At 41.5% G+C, this 27,132-nt stretch overlaps 1 protein-coding gene across 4 annotated transcripts in view; it reads left to right on the top strand.

Annotated features, from left to right (window-relative positions):
• rab11fip4b (RAB11 family interacting protein 4 (class II) b) overlaps positions 1–27,132 on the top strand; it is a 75,735-nt gene that overhangs the window by 22,716 nt on the left and 25,887 nt on the right. The window contains exon 1 of one of the 4 annotated variants that reach the window (XM_049571454.1): positions 19,540–20,008. The exons of the other annotated variants lie outside the window; for them this stretch is intronic. Coding sequence (XP_049427411.1) covers positions 19,931–20,008 — 78 coding nt within the window. The 5' untranslated portion in view covers positions 19,540–19,930. Of the gene's footprint in view, positions 1–19,539; positions 20,009–27,132 lie in introns of those variants that run through there. 4 annotated transcript variants of the gene reach the window in all.

Below are 27,132 nucleotides of genomic sequence, written 5' to 3'. Positions count from 1 at the left end.
AAAAGCCAACAGTGCTGACTGATAGCCTGCTGACAGCCATGGAAACCCTCTGATACGCGATGCCACATTGTGAACCATCTGGTATGATGTGATGTGATGGCACATTATGACAAGCTGTCTTTTAGATTTGCCATTTTTCTTGTGATCAGAGGACAATGCTGGCAGTGTGTGTTTTTTCTGTGATGTCTGCTAATGACCCAGACCTTTTCTCAGCTGCTGCGGTTAACGTCTTTTTGAAATTTAATTTGAGACAGCTGTCATATGCCATACAGAAGTATTGAGAGCTGACGTTAGTGTATTTTTGTGGACTTTCCTACAGTAACAATTACACATCAGTAATGCAATGTGCAATTACAGCTTCAAAATATTTGAGGATTTGCGGAAATGTTTATACTCTCAGAATTACAAATATTTGGGGTTATAAATGAACGTCACAGCCTAATTTCACATATTGTGATGATTCAATCTCTCCTTTTTGATAGCAACTCATAAGACAAGCTGATATTATATCATTAAAAAACGTTGCTTTCAGGTACAAAACTCATCTTATCAGCTGTAAATCTATTACCATGTATCCAAGATTGTAAATGCAGTTTTTGTTGGTTTCACTGTGGATCGGTCTTTTGCTGTTTTACTGCCAAAACTGTGATTTGGTGTCAAACTGTACACATACTTTTGAGTATTGTAATAAAAACTGTAGGTATTATCATTTATCTATGCAGATCATGGTCATGATATGTGGTGCCAGTGGGTAGTTGAACCTGCGTAGCTGATGGCCACAGTGACACAGGTAAACCAGATGTGGCTATTAGTGAGAAATCCACTTTAATTATAAACACTATTGTAGTATTATTCATATATAGTTGTAATCTGTAGTTAATCTGTAATAAATCCCATTTGGAACCCTGAAGTTAATCTTTTTGTACAGACTAGTCAGCCACATGTTCTTAGTGCGATCTGTAAGTCTTTGTTAATCATACAAATCCTCAAGAAGACACATGCATGACACGGTCTCAGTATAGTAGTGCGTTGTTCAGTATTTAAAAGTGGAGTTTTTTTCTTACACCTCCACTAGTTTGAAGGGGACAGGATGCTCTGTCAGAACCAACACATTCTCACTTCCAACTTGTCTTACTGATGTTTTGTTAGTGGCTTAGCCATGAAGCTACGATGCTCTAGGTACCCCTCTAGGGTCGCTTTTGGATGCTCAGGGACGGCGTGTCAATATCCACTTATTAAATGCATAGGGTCTTTTCAGAACTAACTTCTGTTTCCGCAGGAAATGCATACAGTCTAGTTACAAACTAAACTTCTAACCAATCTGCCACATCTGGGGGTGAAAAATGAGGCTTACAAAGAAGTGCCAAAACCTGCAGGTCCTTGAATGGCCCCTTGACAACGGTTCCAGAGGAGTTAATCCTCATAGACACCCATAATAAAATGCCCAACTTAACAGCAGAAATAAACATGTTTACAGTCTTATACAAAAAAGGATTATATCTCTATAGCTAATTTCAACATTCATGACAACTGTATATATTGAAGGGCTGGAGTGCTTGAGTGACAGAATGTCTGCCAAGGTTGCTTCAGTTTTTGAGTCAGGAGCGCCCCTTGCTACTCAACAGTTCTACCCCCTTGTCCAAATATGGTCACTTCTGTCTTTAAAAAAAACAAAAACAAAAAAAAAAACAACAAGATGGGGACAGCCAAAATGCCAAACTCCAGGCTTCAAAACGGCACTCCACAAACCAGTGTACGATGTTGTGGTAGCTATATCCATTTTTTTTTTAACATTCTGTGCTTCTGACATAGGTTTACTTCATTTTTAGGTTTACTTCCTAAGGTTAGGGCAACAAAAGCATTTGTTACTTTACTTACTAATGTAAGGTACTGTATGCTACATTCTTGAAATAACTCAACGTTGACTTTTGGTTGTATCAAATAATGAAGTGGCCCCATGCATCTCTTACAGACGCTAAAGGGTGCCTTGGTGCATCAGTATCTGACGCCACAGGCCAAGCATCTGTATTTGATGTGTGGGGATTGAAAACAGGCTGTTGGAACTTCTTGACGGAGGGGCAAATACCTTTGGGGACCTATGATTAGCGGGGGCTGTTTCTATATACATTATACATTTCTATAACTCTCTGAAACTGATAATCTGACATTCACAGCCACTTCTCACCATTGTTAGCCAGACAGAGAGGTGAGAAGGTATGCTAGGTTTGAACTTCTCTCTCTGGCTCTCATTTTTTTTTTTTTATTTGTTACTCAACTAACAAATAACCACAACAATTTGTGACACAAACACGTCTGCAAACTATGTCTTTTTTTGTGCATAACCCTACCCCTCCTTTTTTTGCATCCCAACAAGGTTCAGTACAGCAAAGTATACAATGGGAGACTGTAGTCTAAGTATAGTGCCATAGAGCAAGACAGATTGAGACCAGTATGACATATATAACATACTGGTACATAAAATATTGCAGGTATCTTGCTACACAGTTGCTATACATATAGTGTACACATATGACAGTGAAATGACTACAGGACTATAGCATTTCTGCCTCGGTCTATGGGAGAAGCAGAGCATGTGGGTTAACTAGCTGTAGAACACAGAGCCTCAAGCAAAAATCAATTGGTATTCATTGCGTTTGTTTGTTATTTTGATAGTATATTGACTTTGAGTATATCTAAAGAAGGTTATGGGAAGCCAGTGTGCATGAGAATACAGACTATGTCAGCTTTGTTTACCTCTGTCGGAGCAAGTGAGGAGAAAATGATGGGGTAGTGATGACAGTATAAAGAATGGCACAAGGAAAGCATTAATAGATTGATGGATGTGAAGGAACGAGAGTTTGGAAAGAGATAAGAGCTGCCTAAGGAATGCAGACAAAGAGTCTGAGGAGAGATGAAAGGAAAACAGGCAAGAGAATATAAAGAAAAGATAAGAGGTGGACAAAGAAAGAAGAGATGAAGAACAGAGACAGATAAAATAAGCAGCACCTTTATCTAATTTGTTAATGGGCGAGCCATTTGGCCTGCGATTGTGAGTGACAGGGCCCATTAGTGCAGGTGACACTTGTCAGGCCTCACTTCTAAATCAGTTCTCTGTTTCAGATGGAAACAGGAACGAATGATATGGTCTGGATGAGCCAGAAACTAGTGTGTGGGGTCTGCACTGGGGCTGCCTTTCTTTAAAGGAAACATGGATTACACAGATCCTGAAAAAAGCTTTAAATGATCTTAACCAAAGATTTTAAAAGTCTACAGTGCATTTGAATATTGCTTTTTAAACTTGCTGTTATCGCATTCTATCTGAAATTTGAATGGCCTGTGTATTATTTTAAAGAACCGTTTGACCCAAAATAAGAAAATACACAGGCACTTAGCTTGTGATGATCAAAGTGCCAGTATATTTGAAAAATTCAACAGCAATGTCTCTTTCCAGAAATCATGACCCAGTTACTCAAGATAATCCACAGACCTTGTTGTGAGCTGCTTCATGTACAGTAGGAACTATTTTTTTCCACCAAACTACACTCACCAACTGAATCACTACGTAGAAGGAAGTATGCATCTACTGCTAGCTCACCTAGCACCACTGAGCTAGTTAATGTTGCAGCTCAGCTGAGGAGGATGTCATTAATGGTTCCATCTCACACTGTCATGAGAATCTGGTCCATGAAAAAATGCACGCTTCCTACTGCACAGTGAAATGGTTAACAGGTGTAGATTGGTAGCAGGAAAATAGTTCCTACATGAAACTGCTCACAACAAGGTCTGTGGATTATCTTGAGCAACCCAGTCATGATTTTTGGAAGAGACATTGCTGTTGAGCTTTTAAAATGCATTTTGATGCCTTGAGCACCACAAGTTGAGTGCCATCTAGTTCCATTATATTGAAGAGATAATAGACATCCACAGCCGATATCTCCAACACTCAGATTAATAGATAGATTGATAAATAGCACTACAGGTAAGAGGAAAAATATGTACTTTTGATTTGGGGTGAACCGTCCCTTTAGAACTATGTGAAATAGGTGCCTCTCTGTGCTGAATTGACCACTGAAACAGAGTCCATCTGCACTGACAGAATTTAGGGGGAAAAACATGTGATCACATGAAAAAACAGTAAGTGTAATGCAGCTGTGTGGAAAATATGCTCAATTTCTCACCCATCGATCACAATGCTGCAGAAGTCTGCAAAATGCCCTTGAGAAAAGCAGCCAGTCAGGCCAATACTGTGGAGTTGCAAGAAGAATTCTAACTCCGTTCAAGCAGAGAGTGATCAATGGATGGTATCAATAAGGAAAACACAGCAAGGCATCCTAGTGAAAATGGGACATGGTGCATGTGGCTGCAACCATTGTTAATTATTCCTCCCATTTGCTTCATGCGGCTTCACACTGTCAGTTACCAATTAATAACCAGAAAAAAATGTTTAATGCAGAATATGGCACTCATTGTTGTTTCTGTTGTCTCAGTTATACATCATATTCTTGGAGGATAGGAAATGCGCACACAATAGGCTGACTGGGAGAGAAGGGAATTACACGTTGATTTGGAAGAGCACAAGCATTGCAGCCTTCCAGTTTTTGGCACCAGTGTTTGTGGCTTAGTTGTTTAATTAAAGTTTTGAAAGACTTCCATACACATACAGACACACACATACACACACATACACACAGTCTGGAATAGAGACAAGGACCGGCAGAGTCCCACCAATGACAGTCAAGGACACACCGCCACCAAGCAGACATGATTATCCTGTTACTGTGCGGCTATAAGGGAGGACTGCTAATGAACAGAAACATCACTCGTTCACCCTGAGACCCTCCCTGTTTCTCTTCCTCCTTCTTTCTCTCTCTCCATCACACATACGAATCGCCTTTCTCCCACAATCTCGCAGACTAGCAATGACTATATCTTATATACTGGCTTTCGCTTCTGTTGTGCTGTCCGATTCCCTAGTGTAATGTTTATGCATGTATGTGCTGTACATAAACTTTTACATATTCCCTCTCAACCTTCTTACATTATTTTTTGCATCAATAGTCTCATACTTTGTGTTGTGGACCACGCCACCTTCCATTTGTCTCTTTCTCCCTCTTCACTGTCAGCATCTTGGAAAGCCAGACTGCAGAGCATCAGTACACTCAGACAGAAGTAAAACACAACTCAACTTTCTGATAAATTATGCTTCTCATTGGGGTTTGATAACCTCAGCCAATCCCACCATGTTGATGTGTGTGTGTGTGTGTGTGTGTGTGTGTGTGTGTCCCAGGGCTGTTTCTCTTGTGTTATGCAAAACAGAGTTGCAATATTTAACAACTTACAAACTCCACTAAAGGTGTTAAAAATCTTTTTATAGCAACAGTCATATTGCTGATATGAGAATATTACATTACGTTACATTACAAGCTTGAGGCAGTGTCGTGAGGTGAATTAGCATTTGGAAGAGAGCTACAATGAATGAGACTAGCGAGGCTGGAGTCAGAGTGGAAGCGGAAGAACGTGGTTTCGTGGTTATTTCTGCCGTTCCTCTTTAACTAGTTACTCTGTAAGTTTATGCGACTTTATTCTGACTTTGAGCAGGCTTTGAGCCTCTCTCTCTCTCTATCCCTGTGAGTGTGTGTGTTGCCACAGGTCCAGACCGTCTGTTAGTGGACAGAGGTCACCTCCTGCCAGGAGCATCTGGGTGGAGATCATGAAGCATGAGTTTTTACACACTCTCTCTCTCTCACACACACATACGCACACACACACACACGTGCTGCATGCATTTATTTCTCTGTGCTTAGCTGCAGAGAAGCAAATTAATTCTGTAATGCAAGTGTGCAATTTCAGACTGAGTTCCAGGAAGTTTCTCTGCACTCTATCGTGAATCACCAGATGGAGAGAATGAAGTTGTATTGTACTTTCTCAGAGGAAAGTAGAGCATAATTGTACCTTCACCACAATGAATTATGCAGTGGTTTATCCCTTGGCTTATTGCTGGTACAGCAAGTGTCTGTGTGTTTGAAAGAGATGATAGAGAGGAACGGCAGCATTGTTTTTGTGCCTTTGCGCTGGTGATAGGTGTGGCCATTGTTGGTATGTTGGTATGTTCTATTCTCATGAACCCAATATCTCAAATGCCTCTGGGAAATTTCTCTAAATTTGGCAGAAACAGTCCAGTTGGACTCAACAATGAACTGATTAGACTTTAGGTTAAAGCTCACTGTGACCTGTGACTGTGACCTTGTATCCTTCTCATTCTCGTGAATGCAATATCTCAAGAACACCTTGAGAGAATTTCTTCAAATTTGGCACAAATGTTCATTTTGAGTCCAGGATGGACTGATCAGAATTTGATGGTTGAAGGTAAAGGTCACTGTGACCTTGTGTCCATCCCATTCTTGTGGATGCAGTATCTCAAGAAGGCCTTGAGGGAATTTCTTCAAATGTGGCACAAATGACCATTTTGACTGAACTGATTATAATTTGGTGGTTAAAGGTCAAGGTCACTGTGACCTCACTAAACATGGTCTTAGCCATAATTTAAGAATTCATTCATTCATTTCACACAATTGTCTAATAGGATAAAATGATGAAGGTCAACTTCATTGGAGAACAGAATGGGTGACACTAATCTCGAAACGGCAGGGATTGTATAGATTTTCTGTGCTGCTGGGGGGGGAAGACATGTGTCTACCATCCATGTTTTCACAGCCATGATTGTAAACTGTAACTGCAACTTGATTGGTTCACAGACGCATACAATCACAAGGCACTAATTTAGTTTCAAGTAAGTGCTTAAAAATAAGTTTATGTACAGGTGACAAAGCCGTAGTAATGACAGGAACAAATAAGGAAGCCAGACGTTGTTATCAAGTGGCAAAGTCAGCATGGATGGTTGGGTCAACAAAAACTAAATAGAGGGGACCATTTTCCAAGTGATATGACCAAGCATGACCACATCATTCCCTTACCTTATCCCCATGATTACTATTGCAAATATGACAACAATGGTCCCGTAATCCCATGTAGTAATTTTACCACAATGTTTTCATAATCTTGAATACTTATTTTAACTCTTACCATGATTCTTCTCTAAACCTAACCAAGTTGTGTTTATACCTAAATCTAATCAAACCTTAAAGGTCCTGTATACGACATTCAAAGCATTAATATAACAGCAAACCTCCATTTGTTATGTAATGATATAGTGGAGTAATGGTGTCCTGAGGAGAGAATTAAGTCAAACTACATTTGAATGTGTTGTAATCTGATCTTTTCTGTTCTTTTCTGTGGTAGAAGGTCCAGCTGCATGTGCATCTTAATGCATGTGAGTCCCTGCATGTGTATCCCTCTGCTGCTCTGCACTGTGCTTATACAGCGACTCCTGTTTATATCAGAGCCGCACCATCACAGAAGTGTTGCACCCACCCTCTAGTCTCGCCACCAGACAATCAGAGATCTCCGCCTTCTGATAGTCTGGAGACACTCCTTTCTAAAGTGTGTTTAACACACCGGCGAAAATGGCCGGCAACAAAGCAACGCTTCTTGCATTTTTGAAAAGGACACGCCCTCCCGGAAATGTGCACTCCCCCTTTTCTCGTCTGCAAGGACACAAACACACAGAGAGCTTGAAAATGGATGCCAAGAGATTAAACTCCGTTTTATCAAACGTGTGCTCAGTCCACAAGATTGTGGAAATGAAGGACTTACAGCGACTTGAGCCATTTTGTACCGCTGCACGTGTTTCTAGTCGGACTATGTTTATGAGCACAAGAGTTCAGCGAGCCACCAAAGGACCGCCCTGCAGATTTACTATTGGTTCTGCAACGTAGGGAGTTTTTTTAAACTCTGAAATTGTATCCGCCCATTTAAACACAAAATCAGGGAGAAAGTCATCAGTCTTTCGTTAAGCAAAGCGTCTTGTGAGTCTACCCACCCTCCAGTTCCTCCCAGGCTAACACCCTTAGCTCTGAGTGTCTGATCAGAAAATGTGCTGTTCTAAAGTGCATGGACTATTAACATATTTCCCCATTTAATTTGGAGGACTTGTTGGGATGCAGACAGTCTATAAAGTACTGTATGTGCTTATGCAGCTGGTCTGTCCTCACTGTCCATCTCAGTATGTGCATGGTTGATCTCTGCCGGCCCTTCCTTTTTTAATGACACCCTTCTTAACACTTTGCTTTGCCATCACTTTTAGCTGTTAATTTCCAAACAACTTCTCTTTCTGTTTGGGTGTCTCTTTCATCATTCTGTGCACGATAGAGCAGAGTGCCGAGGAGACAACATGCAATCTGGCACAGCTGTTAAGTGTGGTTTCTGCAAAGAATGAAGAAGGAAGTGCTCAGCAGAACACAGTGAAGTGGCTGTGCATGAAGGTCTTCTACATTGTTGCAAATGTCAACACGGATCTGCAGACACTTCTTGCCAGCATAAATCACCAAATCACACATGTCAATACTTATCAGTGGATGTACTCTCAAAAAGCACACATATCATCAAGGTTGAAATGAGAAATTGTACTGCAGTTAACAAGCTAGCAGTATGTCCAACATCAATATAGAAGCATTTCCACTAGAAAATGACCCTTTCCGTCAACAACAGTTGCACAGACTGCACTGTTACTTTGTCAGACTGAATCTGAATGTCATTAAAGTGTCAGATAGCTGAATCAGTGTGACCTACAGGATACATTCTGTCGTTTAGTCTGGCATTGTGTCCAGCAGAGTCTGTTTTTTCAAACATTACCCCTGTGCCAGCCTTGTGCCCTGAGTCTTACTGAATTAGTTACTTTACTCTCTTTCTTACTGTCAGTCTCACTCTCCTCCGTAATTTATTGTCTTTTGCCTTTCGTGTCTCTCCATTGTTATCTCCCATGACCAGTGCTGGAGGTCTGGACAGATCTCTGCTGCCCGTCTGCCTGTCTTGTTATCTATAATGAGTGTCCAGACCCTTTCTCTCTCATTTCAAAGTGGATAAACTGAATTGCTTGCAACAGCACTGTTGCCCCCAACCTCTCTTTCTCTCTGTCTTACAAATCTGAGCCAGCATTTCTTGTTAGTCAAGGCCAGTGTGTAAAACACTGCACCCCTCTTCACTACCTCTGTTACCGCCCCTCTTTCCATTGTCTAACTCTACTTTTTCCTATTCTGCTGCTCATGTTTTATTTGGGTCTTGCCTGATTTAATCATTGATTTTCTCCACTAGATCTTTATTTCCTCTGATTCCCTTCCTCTCTTTGCAGTTTTTGTTAACTTTGCTCCCCATTCTCTCCTTTGTTTTTCTCACAAGCTTCACACATTTTTTCCTCCAGCATCACTTTCTCCTTCTTCCCCTCATCTTTTCCTCTCTGTCTCTCTCTTTTTTTTCTCCCTCACTCTCTTTCTGTTTGTTTAATTAGGTCGCTGATTTTCCTGTGATGTGTGGACTGAATAGAAAAGCTGTCACAAGAGCTCAGTTCTGGATCACTGCCTCCTCCTTCGCTCCCTTTCTCTCTCTCTTTTTCCCCTCTTTCATAAACAACACAGATATAAACACGCACACTCCCACTCATAGTGGGAGTTATGGCATTGCATCACACTTAGTGGTTGGTGGTTGATTCACCAAACTGCCTGGAAGTTACCTCAAGGGCCACAAACCTTTAACGGACTGCTTTGTTTTGAATTTAGAGAAAATGGCGGTTAAATATCAGTTTTTAGTTTAGTTCCAGTGTCACTGTGTTTATTTTGCAAATAGGTGCATCGTGTCACACCCCTATCAACACTAAAGTGACTTAACATTCTAGCAACAACTTATTCCCGCTGTGAGCAGATAGATTGAGCAGCACATGTAGCAAGTTAACAAGGCAATTTCACACATGAATGTTCCCTCTGCCTCAGCGTCACAGTGCAGCCATTAAGGAAGTTTAGTGCTTGCACAAACTGTTTCAACAGGTGTTTCACCAAATATTGTATCCTCCACAGTGTCATAAGAAGGTGACACACAAAAATGCACAATATCCTCTCAGCAGGCTCAAATCCTTTTTCCCTATTTCCACATAAACGACACCTGTGACTGAAAGAAAGGAGTCACCTTAGTGTGAATGTTTACCACAGCCAACTTCCTGCTTTGGCACCCAGGTGTCTCTGAACCACAATACTGACGCACAGCTTCCTTTGAGCAACTGGAATAATACTACAAATTTAAACACAGTGGTTTAAACAAAAATTACACACAATTGATGGTTCTCATTGGTGTTGTGATCTAAAGGCAGATAAGCCTAGTAGTAGTGACAGTGCTACATGTCAAGTATTCTGTTAAATTACTGCAGTTCATGTTTGTGCTTTAATGCAATATTTGTTGTTTGCACTTTGCGACAGCTCTAAAGTACTACAAAGCTGTGAAAATAGCAGCAATCTTCATGCATGACAACAAGATAATTCATGTGTCCATTCAGAATAGAAGACTAAAACTTGTTTGAACAGTTGAAACTTTGAAAACACAGTTAATCTGCCTATTGCTTCAACTTGTTACATTCAGCTACCTCGCCCACAGTGTGTGTGATTTGTGTGCATCCTCTGGGTTCGTACATCTCTTTGCATTTATATTCTATGACCTTGGTCAATGACTCCTTTCACGGTTCAGCGTTTTTCCTCCTGTCTGTCAGGCTAATTAGCAGCCATTGTCTGGATGCATTGTTTCGGTTCAGCTCACACCAGCCCTTTCTGCCCACTCTAACCTTTTAATAGAGGAAGTGAAAACCTCCATTAAAACCTGAACATCCTGCAGAAGCTCTGTAGCACTTCTTCTTCAGCTCTGAGCTGCAGATACACCAGGGTTGTGATATAATGGTGAGAGAATTTTGAGTGTTAGCGTAACTTACAAACACAAATCTTTAAAAAGTTCATTTTCAGCGTCGTTCTTTTTCTGGTTCTCTCTGTCTCTCTGTCTCTGTCTCTCTCTCTCTCTCTCTCTAATCAGACTTGTCTTTATCTTTCTCACTACCTCATTGATCCCTCTGTCCCTTGCTGTCCCAGTGGTCTGGTAGTGATTTGATAGATGGATGGTCTGGGTGTATATTGATCATCAGGCTTTCATCTGTTGTCAGTCAGATGTTAGCCAGGCCTGCTCAGCATACTGACAGAGAAGATTCTGTGTGTTGGTTACGTGTCTTTTCTCCAACAATCTATTTTTGACTCTTGTTAAAGGAGCAATAAGCGAAATCGTTTCACCGCTAGGTTTGTTGTTGTGCATGCCTGTAGACCAAAACAAAGTGTGTCATGAGCCACTCCTCCCTCTACCTCTGCTCTCCACCCCCTACTCGCCTCGTCTAGCAGTTAGCGATGTCTTGGTCTCTGCTTTGTTAAGCTATTCCTACTTCAATGATGATGGTACCTGTAATAAATGTAATATATTTGCTGAGATGGAGGCGAGGCTCAGTGACTAGAGGAGCTGGTAGAAGCGCTACATAGCTGTTAAGTTACTCCAGTAGCCGGTGGCAGCCGACTCGACTAGTGCTAACACAGGGAGCTAATGCTAAAGTTCCTTCTCTTGTCCGTGAGTGAGAGTGATGTTTTAGCCTAGCGGGCAGCTGGCTTAAAGTGGGAAGAAGCAGCGGGTTTATCGGGCAGCTGAGTGAAGCTGGGTGAAGTGGAGGCTGTGGAGGAAACACCGGGATGGGTTAATGTCCGGAGCTTGAGCAGCCCGCCAGGCTGCCCACCAGGCTTGCGGGCTGCCTGCTAGGCTAAAACATCGCTCTCACTCACGGAGAAGAGGAGGAACGTTAGCGTTAGCTCCCGGTGTCAGCACTAGCCGGGTCGGCTAGAGTCCGCCAGGCTGCCCGCCTGTCTCGCGGGTGCTCCGGTTGCATCCAAACAGAGAGCCGGGGCTAGCTGGGAAGCTAGCGGAGGCTAACCAGCTGTGTTTCCCTCCGGTTATGCTGCGCTAATGCCTCGCCAGCCGCTCCCAGCTAGCTCTGGATTGTTATTGAGGTTAAAGTGGGCGGCGGATCTGTGGGGCAGCTGAGTGAAGTGGAGCCTGAGGAGGAAGCACCGGTTAGCCCCAGTTTCGTTCCGCTCTCTGCCATTTCATTTTGAAAATATGCGCTGCCATTGCTCACTGGCTGTAGCCTTTTATAGGGACGGAGGGCCAAGGGCTCCGAGGAGGGGGGGGGGGGGGCAAACATGAACGTGCAGCCGGACCGGCTTGTAAACGATGGGCTGGAGATCAACACTGAGAGAGGGTGTGTAAGGTCATGCTATATTCCAGATGAAATTACACCTCTAGTTCTTCACATAGCAATTTTTTAATTCCTTCAATCTAGAAATGATAAATTTCGCTTATTGCTCCTTTAACATAGCAAGTGTCAGCTCACCACAGCATTGCATGTGCTTATGTAGGCCTATATGGATGAAAGTCCCTCATAAACTGTGTTAGTTTGCACATGTCATAGTCACATCCATCCGTCCATTTGTTATCTGTGCCTGCATGCCAGTAGAGTGTGCCAGGGCTGAAGTCAAAACCCGGAAGTTTAGCATTGCGCTGGTTCCCGGAAGAGAAAGTGAATGTGATTTTTCCATTGCGTTTTGGATTATGTCAGAAAATAAGATCTGTGGCTAACACAAGTTTATGATACAGGTTTTGTTCAGCGAGATAATCTTCACATATGAACACCTTTCATACCACATTTGAAGCTTAAATGCGATCGCCAGAAGTAAAAAGCTAACGTTAGGCTTTAACAGACTACATGACTACTCCGCGGTTGCATGACTCTTGATGTCACCGCCACTAAGCTTTCAACTGATTTCGGCCGCTTTATTTTAAAAACATTGTATAATGGGGAAATCGGACTGTTTAAGCTAAATAAGAAGCTGTAATGGCGGACTGCCAGCACTCTCGCCTGTTCGGGGGTGATGACGTTTACTGCCCCCGACAGGGTTTGTAGGCGTATTGAGCAACTTGTTAGCAACCGCCTTTTTTACGACACGTAAAAGCTTCAAAATTCACAAGTAGGGTATTTACTGACGTGTTTTATGTCGTAGAACAAAACCTGAAACTCGCTTAAGCTTTTGTTAACCACAGACCTTATTTGAGGCATTTTACCAAAATCCCATTCAAAAAACGTATTGACTTTTAGACGAGAGAACCAGAAGTGCTAAAAGTGCTAACGGAGTTCCGGGTTTACTGGCACACTCTATTAGAAATAACACTAAATATACTATAATTATGATAGGCTGCCAAAGAGCTTATCTTAAGGTCGTTGCTTACCCAACAGCTGGTGTCAATATGAATTTGTAAGTCAAAACTCTACACACAGTTTGCATAAAAAGAAAGAAGAGGAAAAATGTAGGAAAAATAAGATCTTATCTGTCTAACAAACTCTTCCCCTTGTAGTAAAAATGTTTCCACTGCTGTGGAGAGCTCTGTGAAACCGTCATTTGCATCATTGCTTTATACATGTACCCACAGTACATGTTTGTGTGTTTGCATACCATCCTAAAGTGCATACCGTCTTCTCTGTCTAAAGCGTACTGTATGCTGGATGCTGTCATTCATAACTGTGTCAGAGTACATTGTGTGCTTCCATACACAGATGCATTCTCACCATGTGAAATGTAATCAATACCTCCACAACTCTGTGTGAGTTTTCCCTGTAGGCAAAACTAACCCAGTAGCCTGCTTTCACTCATATTACAGCCATATAGTCACCAAGAGATAGATGTGTCCTGCTGTGGGAAGTGGCTCCTTCTTTATTTGACCTGCAGGATTCCTTCAGAATATTCTGTGTTATTGGATACTTGCATTTTAATTACCAACATCTCTTTGAAAGCTGATGAACCTTGTAATGGCTGTGGTTTGTATTTCAAAGACAATATACGTTGTTCTTAATAGATCTAGAGATAATGTTGCAATCATGCAATCCATGCAGTACTGTACTGTTCTTGCTTGTGACTTCTGCATGCGTCAAACTGTCGACACACAGCCTAGCTTAGTGGATGGCTTGACAGCTGCTAAGCTGCAGACCACAGCAAGGCACTGTTTAAGACCAATAAACTAAGCAGCGGTTGTTTTTAGAAAGATATTGCAACGTTTCCAGCAGTGACTGTGCCACCAAAAGCTGGTGCTTTTTAGCAAGCTGCGGCGGTATGTCCAGCAGCACTTGGGCCACCAAACATGAGTGTTTTTAGTGAGCAGCTGCTGCATTTCCAGTGGTGACTGTGCCACCAAGATCAGGCATTCAGACTTTTTTACCCCAACAATAACCAAGAGAATTTTTTGTAGAGTTTCAACATGACCACAACAAAATAACATACAAATGTTACATATCCATGGTTTGCAGAAATGTACAATGCAGCCAATTATTCTTGTGATTTGGTTGCTACGTACAATGGTATATATTGTTGCATGAATTAAGTTCAAGAATATGCTTTTGGAAGCTGATACTAAATCACTGTTCATACTTTTTGACAGCATTCATTCATATCCTTTTATATATGTACCTTTGTGTGAATGTATATTTTTATCTCTGTCTGTACCGGGTTTGTGTACAGTCTGTGTGCATTGCCTCCTGTTGCAGTGAAACTAGACTGAAAATTCATATTGCATAGATGTATTTGTCTGCCGTCATTCTTTTCATTTGACTTTTATATTTCCCCCCTCTGTTCATGTGTCCTCCGCTCTTGTAAAAAAATTCATTGTCTACATTTTTCAATCACACGTACTGAGACTCAGTTATTCATGGTGTTGCTTTTTCTGTCAAGCCCACTGAACTCAAGATAGCAGCAGAAATAATAGTGCAGATTTCAGACTTTTCAATCGCTCTCTCTCGCTTTCTCGCTCACTGACTTGCTCACTCACACTCTATCTGACCCCCTCCTCTCACGCCTACATTATCATGATAGTGAATTTCATAAAGTTGCGAAGTAAGTGCTTACATGTTGTCAGATCTTAGGCTCAGTAACAGATGTTAGTTTCTAACCTCCAACCCTGTATCATAGATAATTATTGCATATAAAATTTAAATTGTGTTTGGTTATCAATTATGCCAGAAATTATAAGTCATTTAAAAGATAAAATCTGTGACTGTGGCACTGTCCAGTAGTCTGATTGGTCAGGGGGCAGGAGCTCTAAAGGAATTCAGTAGGCTGGAGAATCAACTGTAACAATACTGAACACCCGAGGTCAGCGAAACAAAGGACACATGGCAGAACAGCTGGCTGAATGGTCTGAAATGAAATCTACCTGTCACGTGCACTTTAAGTGCGGCAATGCATAAATGCGTGTTTGTACCGCACGTGAATCTGGGCATGCATTTGGACTTTTTTTGTCCACAAGAAGTAGCAGCGGCGTTTTTGGCATCCACAGCACTCGGCCTAAATAAGCAGTGGGTTGGTAGAGTCCCTGCCTCGTTTATTTCTTGTAAGCTTCCTCAGCTCTCCTCTCCCTGTATCAGTCTCTGCCCCCACCCTCTTTCTCTCTGTCATTCGTCTTGCTGCATTGCGAACCTCAGCAGCTGGTTGAGAATCCCCACAGAGCTGTTTCAGCTGAACTTTGCTACACGCACATTTGTTAGTTTTTTTTGTTTTTTTTATTACTACTGTGTGTGTGAATGCTCTTAAGGGTGTCCGTGTGTTTGCTTTAGCCCTGTGTCCATTCATCTATGAGGAGTATAGTACATATTTCTCAACCACCATCTCTCTCTCTCTCTCTCTCTCTCTCTCTCTCTCTCTCTCTCACCTACCCTTATCACTTTAACACTATGCCTCTCTTCACTCCTTTATACACCATTATAGAAAGTAACGCAATAATGTCTTCTCCTCTCTGAATAGCATTAACATAACTGTGTTCACACTTTGTGAAAGCACGTAGTGAAAACCAGGCCCTTGGTCCATAACTGTGTGTGTTGCTGTCTGAATGAGGCAGGTAGACATGAATAGAATTGTAAATGGCTTCTTTGAAAAGGGGGAAAGGGGCCAACCCTCTAACAAATTGCACATAAACAAATAGCCACAGGCCATTGGCTGAGCCACTGCCAACATCTTTTAAAAGTGAAGAAGAAAGAACAGGAGGGAGAGAGAGAGAGAAAGGAGACCGTAGGAAGGGCGAATTCCTTTCCACATAATTAGGTTTTATTTGGCTCCCTCCAATTGGATCATATCTCTTTCCTCCTCTTCATCTTTCTCACCACCTTTCCCTCCTCTTCTCATTACTTCATCAGTGTAAGAGTACTCACATGTAGCAACAGGACTCAAGCATCTATGACTCTCTGACACATACTGTATGTGACATATAGATTAGCCACCTTTAAGAGTATTAGTCATAAAAAACTGAAATATGTCAACAGGCGGAACAGAGGGACAAATAGCAAGAAGGTAAGAAGTTCACTGACATTTCCTCGTAATTTTAGAAGGATTAAGTTTTGGCCCAGCTTCCATCAGGTCCTGCCAGGGGCTACTGATGGAGTCTAGTTACTGGAACAAGACATGAAGTGGTGAAATCTGAGCTAACACCATACAAACAAAAGTCTTAAAACAGACATTCATATACCCGAAAATATGAGATTTCATAATCATTACAATGATAAAAATTTAAAGATGAAGATATGAATCTATATATAAACAGCAATGAGGGGAAATAATAATACAAGAACTGCACAAAAATAGCATATGGATTAAAAAGAAGAGAAAAATACACAAACTATCATCCTTCTCTTTTTATTTCAAATAGCACAGAGAGCGGAGGGGGATTTGTTTTGTTGGCAGTAGAGTGTGTGATTTATGTTTCCACAGCATGGGGAGCAGGTCCTTCAAATAAGTAGGACAACAGAAATATGGGAGGCAGGGATGTCCTCAGATGACAATATGAGAGAGCGGATAATAATAGTAGCTTGATCGGTCAAGCAGTAATGCAGCAATATAGCAAATATATCTTAGAAATGATTCACAGTGAAATATAATCTTGTTTGTGATCAGTTCTTTATTGTGTGTATATAAACAAACAGAACAAAGAGAACAAACAAAGAGATTCAGTCCGATCAGATGGCACATGGCATCTCCACCCAAAAAGCTCACCTATCTTACACTTTCCCATACCTATGTAGTTAGCAACCCCTCTACTTGTATTTACTGCATATACATACACATAAGAAGCACAAGTATTGCATTTGAGATTTTGATTGCTACTGGAAATCTTTATAGAAATGAGACCATATCCTCCGCCTGTATTGCTTTGTGCACCCCAGATGAAACCAGGTCATCCCATTGTCTTTATGAAAAATGTATGGCTTCACACCGACGCAGATACACTGGCCGTTAAAAAATGGTTCTGTCTACCAGCACTCTGACTGCTGTTGTATCATGGTGATGTCCATATGGACCTTATTTCAGTTGTGTCCCATTAGGGGTGTAAAGTTACTTGAAATTATGATCATGTAGTGTTAGAGCCTGTCTATAGTAAACTCCAGCCACATTCACCTTTTCACTTGGCTAACAAGATGTAGACAGTCTTTAAGGCAAGATGAATTTTGAATGCAAAATAGCTCCACTAGGGACAGACACCATCAAGCAATAGTAACACACATGATAATCACATTTTTGGGGCTCTAATTAGAACAAGCTTGGTCTCTTCAGGTGTGACTCCCAAGTTGTTTTTTGTTACTCTGATAGAGTCTGGTCACTGTTTAACTAGAATAGGAGCAATTTTGAAAATACAGTGAGGGGTAAAGTAAAGAGTGGCAGCTGAAAGAATGATTGAAATGCCCTGCAGAGCTGCGATAAGACTAATAACAACAACAAAAAAAAGGTAAACATTACGGAGAGCCCAACCGCAGAATATTTCCTTACTTTTATTTAAAACCTCTGGTGTCTCTTTGAGGGATAGATTTAACGCTTAAGTATTTAGAAATGTAGTAGAAATAGCAAAGCTAAAAATTGTTTCTTTTAAAAAAAAAACCATAGCAAAATAGTTAAAGGGGGGTTGGTGCAAAGGGAATTTAGAGTTTCCATTCATCAGCATGTCAATTTAAAAACGTATCAGTGTTGTTTATTTATCAGCTTCACTGATGACTACGTAATAGTAATTACCTTTTCTAAATGAAGACTTGGATTTTTGGCACATATCTTTGTCACATCAGTACAACATATTATCTTTCCAATGTTAACTTCTCAGAAACCATGAAAAATGACCACTTTGAATTTTTGAAAGGATTTCACGAAAGATTTTGAAGATGTGAAGATTTTCTCCACTTAAAATGATATGATCCAACAAATAAAACACAAACATGTAGGTCTCTTAGATTGGATTAACCAGAGATTTTACCCATCAATACCTATAGCCCTTTTTACACAGAGACCGTACTGAAGGGCTGCTACAAGGCTGCCGCCTTTGCATGTTTGCATAGATCCAAACAACAGCAGCATCGTGCCACCCTAGTGTGGGATTTTTAGATAGCAGGCCAGCTTCCTGCAAGCAAAAGAGGTATGATGGGTGTGACATCTAACACAACAGTGTCTACATCTAGTGTAATAAATAACATGTTGACAGTGCTTTCTATCAAAACAATAGCAACAACATACCAACAACAGCTATTTACTGTCCCTGTTACTGTATGATCTCCTGATCACCCCCTCTGCTTAGAGTTTAAGGAGCTCCCGGACCGCATTGTCTCCCCAGATGGTGGACGTTTTTGGATGCCATTCTTCCGCCTTGAGTTAGCTGCTAACTGCTGCGAGCTGCTTTTTAAAAGTCCTGGTGCTGGGTCAAAACTTTACACTTGTCCCGTCCATAGTTCTGTCCTGACAGCTGTCCCTTTCACACAGAAGTTGACTCTGCGCTGTTACTACCTCTGCTGCCGGCTTAAAGGCAAGATTACTCTGTCCCCCAAATTCTAGTATGCTAAATTCAGTTCTTGTTTTGTCTGTCCCAAACCCAAAGATATTCCATTTGATAACACAACCAACAAATATGTACACTGGAGAACCTGGAACCAGAGTATTTTTGGTATTATTGCTTTAAATTTTATTTTAACATATGATCCATTGAAATAGTTTCTGATTCATCCTCTAATTGATTAATGGACAAATTGCAGATACAGGTAGTTTTTGAACTCATAGACAGTTTGAGCTGTGAGAAATGGACAAACAAGTGCCTCTAGCTGCTGCTTTGCCATCACCTCCCTCCCTTTCTCTAATGCTTCCGCGCCCCTTTTCTCCATCTTCACTGTGACTAACCAGTACGTCTTTTCTTTTTGACCCATCTTGAGGAATCTGCTGCATCACTGAAGACAAACTGTTTCACTTTAAGTGACAACAATCACCTCCCTCCCCCCTCCACAGCCCACACAGGCACTGGCCTCTTCCCCAGCAGAGACAGACACAGAGGCAGGCAGGGCTTGATATGCAAATATAGCCTGAGTAGGCGGCAGCCGAGAGCAGAGTGTGCAGCAATGTGAGGACTCTCACAGGCCCCGCCCACAGAAGCCAGTTGCTAAGCAACCACCCGCAAGGGGGAGGGAGGGGGGAGGAGGGGCCATGAATTCAACAACTGTTGCCTGATCTGAGCTCTCACTGTGTGAATGCAAGTCAGCCGGCGAACCAGTCAGCGAGAGAGGGAAAGTGTGTGAGTGTGTGAGGTGCAGAGTCTGTGCTTGTGTCTGTGTGTGTTTGTGTGTGTGAGTGTGTGTGTGTGACTGTGTTACAGAGAGAGAGAGAGGCAGTCTCTGTCGGTGTAAGAGAAGCCAGGCAGCCGGTGCAGTGTTTTAAAGTGAACGATACATCCTGCTCCGCTCCTCTGCCTCTCTTTGGACTATACCACTAACAGGGACTCACCCTTTGGACTATCCCGACGCTTCCTCCTCCTCTTGCCTTTGAAGGGAACACCTGTGTGTGCCGTGTGCCGTGTTTGTGTGTGAGCCAAGACAACGGACTTAGCCCCGGTGATCAGGGAACAGTGGATGACTTCAGTTGATGAGGGTTTTGCTGGCGGAAAGACGGGGACTGCTGACCATGGACTCCCCTCACTAGTAAACGGGGTAAGCACAGACTGCACCCAACCAGCTGGAAAATGGGGGTGATGAAAGATCACTTGACAGAATGAGAACAAAACAGAGAAAGGATTCAACAGAGAGATGAGAGGGTTTGGTGAAAGAAAGGCAGAAACATGAAGGCAGCACAGATAGTTTATGTTAAGGGGGGGTGGCTGGCCTGTTAAAGGGGGGGCCAGTGCAGAGTCCATTGTCCCCCAGTTTGTGTTTGAATGTGTGTGTTGCATGCAGTTGACCCTGCCTCACAGCTTCCCTGTCTCTGTTGCTCAGCTGTCGGTGTCTGTGTCATCATGCTACACAGTCCTGTCTCTTCTGTTCGCTCTCTTCCCATCACTGTCTGCTCTGCACTATCCCTGCCTAACATTTTCTGTTCCTGCCTCAGTCACTGGTGGCTCTGATGCGGTTCAACATCTCTCTGATGGTAATGGGATTAATTGGAAAGCGGGTGGCTGCAAGGATAGGAAATGACAGAGAGTGAACGAGATCAAAAGAAGTGTGCAGGGAACAGGACAGATATAGCATGGCCGGATACAGATAGATCAGAGAAGATGGAGGTAAATGTGAGAACAACAGGTTTGTTGTTAACAGGTCTAACGGGAATGATATTTGGCACATAAATGTAAGACAGTCTAGTCTGATATGATTCAGGACTCAGGTTCTGTCTTGTGTATTTATCATCTTTAATACTAATATTGAGCAGTCTGGAAAACGTCTGGAATAATTGTGCTCTAAAGTGTAATTCAGGTTATTCCAGTCTGTTTATTTAGGCTGCAGTCCAGTGGAAAAGGGGAAGTTTACACCATATCAATCATGTTGTGTTTTGAACCAAATACACTGAATGTCTGTGCAGACATTACACCCATAACAGGGCTTAGGAATTAGTGTTTTATTGAAATAAGTTTAATTTACTACTTGGATGTCATGATGCAGATAATTTAGAAGTAAAAAATTAAAGTACTGACAGTCAGTTTACAGCGTCTTCATTTAAAACATGTTAGATTTAGATCATCTAGAAAAAAAAATGTACACAATGCTCTGTTGACAGTACAACTCGTAGGCCTACTTGCTGTATTTTTTTTGTACTTTCCCAGATCCTTTTGTTCCTCCAAAAATAGAAAGACAAGGTGAGATTTATTTTTATTGTGGGGATTTCAATAGCAACACATGACGTCAGACTCTGTAGTCGTTTCGAATGCTCCTGGTCTGTGACTGGACATTACATAATGAGATTTACTCTTCTTCAGCCAAGCAGGAAATTCTCTGTTGATTGTCTAGAGACAGGGGAGTTTTATTTTCCACTAAAATAATTGTTCTTATCGTTATATAGTTAAACATTGGTGCTGTTTACAGTAATTAGATTTTGTTTCCTTAAACAAGATTGACAGACATCAGCCAAATGTCTTTGACAGTGCACAGTGAGTACACCAGGACTAGAATAACTAGATTAACATGCAGCACTGAGCTGTACTGCATGAATGGAGGCTAATCTGCAGGAGTTAGAACAGTCACAGCCCTTTATGATTTCTGTCATACTTTGTTATACATCGATACTGAGAGAGAAGAAAGAATAATCTCTAGACAAAGCAAAGAATTTTATCAACACAAATGCATTTGTGTTTTCTTAGAGTTAATGCTCTGCAGTTTTAAAGCCATATATTGCCTCTGAGCTTCTTGTGCTTGCCGTTTTCCTTTGAGAAAACGTTTAAATTAGTTATTTCTAGCACAAAACACGAAATGTGAACTCTAAAATGACATGCAACAGCTGAAGAGAAGCAGGCTCCTGACCACCTGCTGAGGGTCTGCCACTTGCAGCACACTGACGTGCTCTGTTCAACTAGAGGGCTGACAGGCAGTCCTTTAGGAGAAAGACAAAGCACTTTGTTAAAGAAAGACTTTTTTTCTTTTTCACTGGGCATGAGATTGATGACACAGAAAGGACAATCAACACGCTAGACTCAACACACTTTGAGACGTGGCACTTGAACAATAAATGAGACTGAGACTTGACAAGTATTTGCTACATATGAGTCAGTGTTGTGCCTTTCCTTGAAAATGAATCAAACTTCTCTTCTTGTAATCCCTAATGATACTAGTGATGATTGTAATTCAAGGGAGACATGATTGAACCATCCTAAATGCTGAATCAGAGGACCTAACGCAATAAAACAAAAGAATCAGCCAAAAAATTATAACTGATTCATTTTTTTAGGGCAATTATATGGCAAAACTCTAAGCTTCTAAAATGTCTCGTTTTGCTGCTTTCTCGGTTTTATATCCTTTTAGATTAATGATATAAATTGAGTTTTAGACTGCTGGTGGGACAAACAAGAAATCTGATGATATTACTTGATGCTCTGGGAGATAGTGAGGGACATTTATCACTGTTTTTGAATGACAACAATCATTAGATGCAGCCCCTGGTGAACAACAATGCTGTTGTAGGGCTAAAAGCAAAACACTCACATGACTTGGTTTGACTTCTGTGGGTGAATGCCGACTTCCTTGTTTTGATGTGAAGCTACAGCGTGTTTTGTTCAAACATACTGTAAGTAGCTGTCAAACACTTTGGAGTTGAGAACAGGTGGTTGGCATGTAGAGAGCAAATGGATTAATAAACCCCCACACACCTGCCAACTTGGTGTGACAGCTTCCCTTAATTACTCTTCAATATGTCAGTGAAGCTGTTTGGCCTACATTTGGATTTTTGGAACATGTGCCCACAAAAGCATTTAGTTTCCTTTTTACTTTCTAGTTAAGTCTCTCTCAAGGATTGGTAACTGATGTGCACAGGGGTGAGAAAGTACAACATATCTCTTCTTTGGTTTAACTTCTGGAGAGGTTTTATTCCAGTATCACATATCCAGTCTGTCTGTTCACACCTGACAACAGAATGCATCTTCACATGCATCCCAACTGGGGCTGGACCCGTACATTTGAATATTCGTTCGTTGGGTAGGTGTTTGATTTTCAATTTAGGGATTCGAATGTCTGGATTTTTTTATCTTTTTTTCTTTTTCAAATCTTTGTTGGCGCTATGCCATTTTTGTGCTTCTTTTTCACAGGGATTTGTCACGGGGTAATCACTGAATTCTGTACATATTATTATTATTATTATTATTATTATGAGCATTCAGTGTTTCCCACAGAATTACAGTCTGTTTGTGATGGTGGGGAGGCAGCAACAGCTGATCCCCGCCCGACATTCAGCTGTTGCTGTAGTTCGATGCAGCGCTGAGTCTGCGGAACTGCTCTCCTGCTGACAAATGGTCAGTCTAAAATCTGCCCTGTTTGTATGAGCTTGAGCTTGATTCTGTTGTCAAACCTGTTGGATAATGTTAGTCGTGCAACGCTAACAGTTAGCCCTGTCACTGTGTGTATGCAAAGGGACTCTCGCCAGTTGTCTCCAGTGTGCAGCTCACACTCCTGCAGCAGTATTCTCATGATAAACAGAGAGAGTGAGAATGGGGCAAGAAGGGGCTGAGCTAAGGTAATAGATAAATAGAAAAGTCATGTTCAGCTGTCCCTGGCCCCGAAAGCTTTGAATATTTGCTTTTCATGATTACTGAAACTCCGGAGCCCAAAAATGATATTTAGGAGAGCCCTAGCCTCAAGTGATGATTTGTGATTGGATCTCACTTCCCTGCTCTACATGCAAATAAACATGTACATAATTTCTGTTTGCTAAGACCAATTGGGTTGTTGTTTTTAAACACAGAGGCAGCAATGCACTTCCCATGCCTAGTCTGCTGGAAATGGAAAGAAGAAATTTGCAAAAACCTAAAATCAAAACAGTACAGAAGGGTTCTATTTCTACAAGCCAAAACATGCAAGAAGTTTTGCACACTTGAGTTGGTGTTCCTTCAGTGTGGCCCAGAACACTTTTGCATACTCACTGCTGAAAAAATGTGGCCATATGTGTCCCAGACCATCCCTGAATATGGTCTGAACAATCTGATCGTAAGACGCACTGAGGACGCATAGGGTGCATTCACACCTGTATTCAGAACTGTCCACTTTTTATGTGATCGTGCAAGATGCCATGTAACACACATGGTGTAAATAGTGCCGCCCAGACTTGCACATGAACTGCATTGACTGAATGTTGTGCTTTGCGTGCAGCTTTGTAATTCACAAGTAATTGAACTAAATTGTGTTGTGATGTTCTCAGGGATTTTTCTTTGTAATCAAAGACGAGCTTCACCCACTGATTCACACACACAAACAGCATAATAGAACCGTTGAATCACTTGTACTAAAGGGATGTATTTCAAGTTCTCCTTGTTTAACGGGCCTACTGTACACACACACACACACACACACACACACACACACACAAACGTTTGGAAGCAAACTAACGATCTTGGCTGACAGCACTCTTTTAGTCATCACTAGCCTCAACTGTCACCACTACATGGTTTTAACCCTTTACTCTAAATCTTAACTCTAAATCCAGATTTTTACCTTAGAATTCCCCCTGATGAAGTCAGGAGAAGCCAAAATAAACTCTTGGCTTTCTACTTTTAAAGGGCATTTTCTTTTCATTCAGTAGATGCAGACATACAACAGAAAACACAGGCACACACTGTCTCACCTGATGGGGTTTCTTGCGTGTATCTAACTGGGTTTCATTGAGTATACCTCCACACAGTCTCCAGTGTACAGCTCCAGTCCCTCCCTACATTGTCCTTTGTCCACGCAACATTCCTGGTAATCCAAGCAGCTGCCGGTTAGAACTAGGTGGAAACAAATGTGTGTGAGTTTGTGATTGAAACCTGTGCGGAGTGGTAATGTTTTCATTCATGTGTAGTTGTTCGTGTTAAAGCCCCAGTGTTATGTTACTTACAGTTATGACTGAAAGATGAATGACCGGGAAGAAAGACAGGCTTTATTTAAAAGTCCTCACAATTTGGAGTCTCAGGTGTTTTTTTTATGTGTGTGTGTGTGTGTGTGTGTGTGTGTGTGTCTCATTTACTGAAAGTTTCACACAGTGTTGACTTAACAAAATGGTCGTGAAATATGAGTCATCATTACTTCCCCTTTTAGTACTGTGTGAGTGTGTGGATGTGTAGGAAGAGTATTGCTTATACCTTATGAGCTGAATAATACAGACATGCAGGCTGACATGCACACACACACTATCACAGAATTTTGTAGAAGTGGTACAGGAGCAATCAAAGTAGGTTTGGATTTGATCATCACTTAATAACTAAAGACTATTTAAAGGTAATACCTTTCCATTAGGGTTTACAACTGACTGTTATTTTCATTATAGATTTGTCTGTTGATTGTTTTTTCAAGTAATTGCTTTTTTGTTTAAGAAATGTCAAAAAATAACCCCAGAATATTCAGTTTAATATCAGTGATAAAGAATAGCAGCAATTCCCCACATTTGAGAAGCAGGAACCAGCAAATGTTTGGCACTTCCACTTGACAGATTGCTCAAATTACTGACTAATCAAATAATTGATGAATCATTTCTGCCTCCTTTGTATGTTTGCGAATTAGAATATCATTTTAAGGTTCTGTAAAGCCTCTTATGTCCCTCCTGTCCCAGAGCCTCTTGTTACCCACTGGTGGGATCTGAGGCTCAGAATGACAAAAGCACCCACCACCAACACAGTCAAAACACTGGATATCAAAGCAAAGGCATTAAACGATTCACTTTATAGGTGAATGTTTCTGTGGTGGCAGCACTTGAGGAGCTCAGGGCTTCGAAGAATGGGGAGAAAAAGAGTAAGAGAGGATGAAATGAACAAAGAAAGAGAGAGACGTAAAGCCTCTGCAGAGAAACGCCTCTCATCTCTGAGCTCGCACTGACAAACACAAGTGGGGAGACTGCTGTTCTTTCCCTTCTGCCCTTCTCTCGGCTTCACTCTTTTCTCTCCTTCTGATCCATCGTCTATATACCCCCTTCTCAATCTGTCCCTCACTCTCCTGCTCATCCTCTAGTCGCTGACTCGCACTAAATCAAAGCTTCATCAGTGTGGATCGATCCAGTCAGTGTCAGTTCATGCATCTGCTCATCCAGTCCCTCCCCACACTGGTGTAGCACTCCATCTCTGTTTTGTCTTCTCTTTTGCACAACACTTGTTTTGTGTGATTGTGCAGCAACAAGATGGTTACCACCCTACTAGTTATACAACAAATGGGCGACAGGAACAACACATTTTAAAGCCCTATAAGCTACATTATTCCTTTAATCTACTTTTGCTCAAAAGACAAACCACAAAAATGTTCCTTAGATATTTTCCGAGGGTGGTCCTCCCCAGTAGAGATCACAGCTCGCTTGAAGACTTATAAGACTGATGTGTCTCTGATAAGGCAAGAAGCTTAAACTTTTAGAATGCATCACATTTTAAAGGGATACAACAATGTGGGTAGTTCTCCCACATCTCCCTGCTCATTGCATCATCCGGTGGATTTTTTTCTGGCTCTAGGGCTGTTGCCACAAATTATACTTAGGCATTTTCATGTGCTAGCCACCACAGAGTAGAAGCAGGTCGAAAGAGAGAACCACCCCTCTTTCTCTCTCTCTGAGACCAAACTGATCAAACTGTATAACTAAGCAGTGCTGAACTAATATAAACCAATATTCCGTTACTGTATTGCCTATTTCTCACCAAAAATGTCTCCAGAAACATATTTTTAGTGCACTGTTTAGCCGTTATACAAGAAGATGAATAGGAAGTGGGTGCCATACTGTTTCCTGTATTGTAAAAATGGAGGCTGAAAAAACTTAAACGGTAAAACTAAGCATTGCCGATCAAATGTAAACCAAGATTCTGTTACAGCGTCACCTATGTCTTGCCTCCAATGTTTTCAGAAGCATATTTTAGCTTAACTGTTTAGCTTTAACTGTAATTGTAGATCATTTGTTACCAACCGGCTGCCATATTGTTTCCTGCGTCAAAACAGACAAGCTGGCATTTCGTGCTCAACAGGCAGGAGGATTTATTGGTCCGGTGCCGCATGGTGCATTCTAGTAGTTGTACCTCTTGAGCAAAAGCAATCCAACAGCCCTTTTTCTCTGTTTTCTCTGGTCAGTTGGCACCAATTTCAGAGGTATATGCATCTGTTTTCTGCTTTCCGGCTACTTCTGTAACTGATAAACC

This window comes from Epinephelus fuscoguttatus, linkage group LG3 (assembly GCF_011397635.1).
Source record: "Epinephelus fuscoguttatus linkage group LG3, E.fuscoguttatus.final_Chr_v1".
Taxonomy (NCBI): Eukaryota; Metazoa; Chordata; class Actinopteri; order Perciformes; family Serranidae; genus Epinephelus; species Epinephelus fuscoguttatus.
The sequence above is the reverse complement of the archived record's forward strand: the minus strand, read 5'-3'. Positions and strand labels throughout refer to the sequence as shown.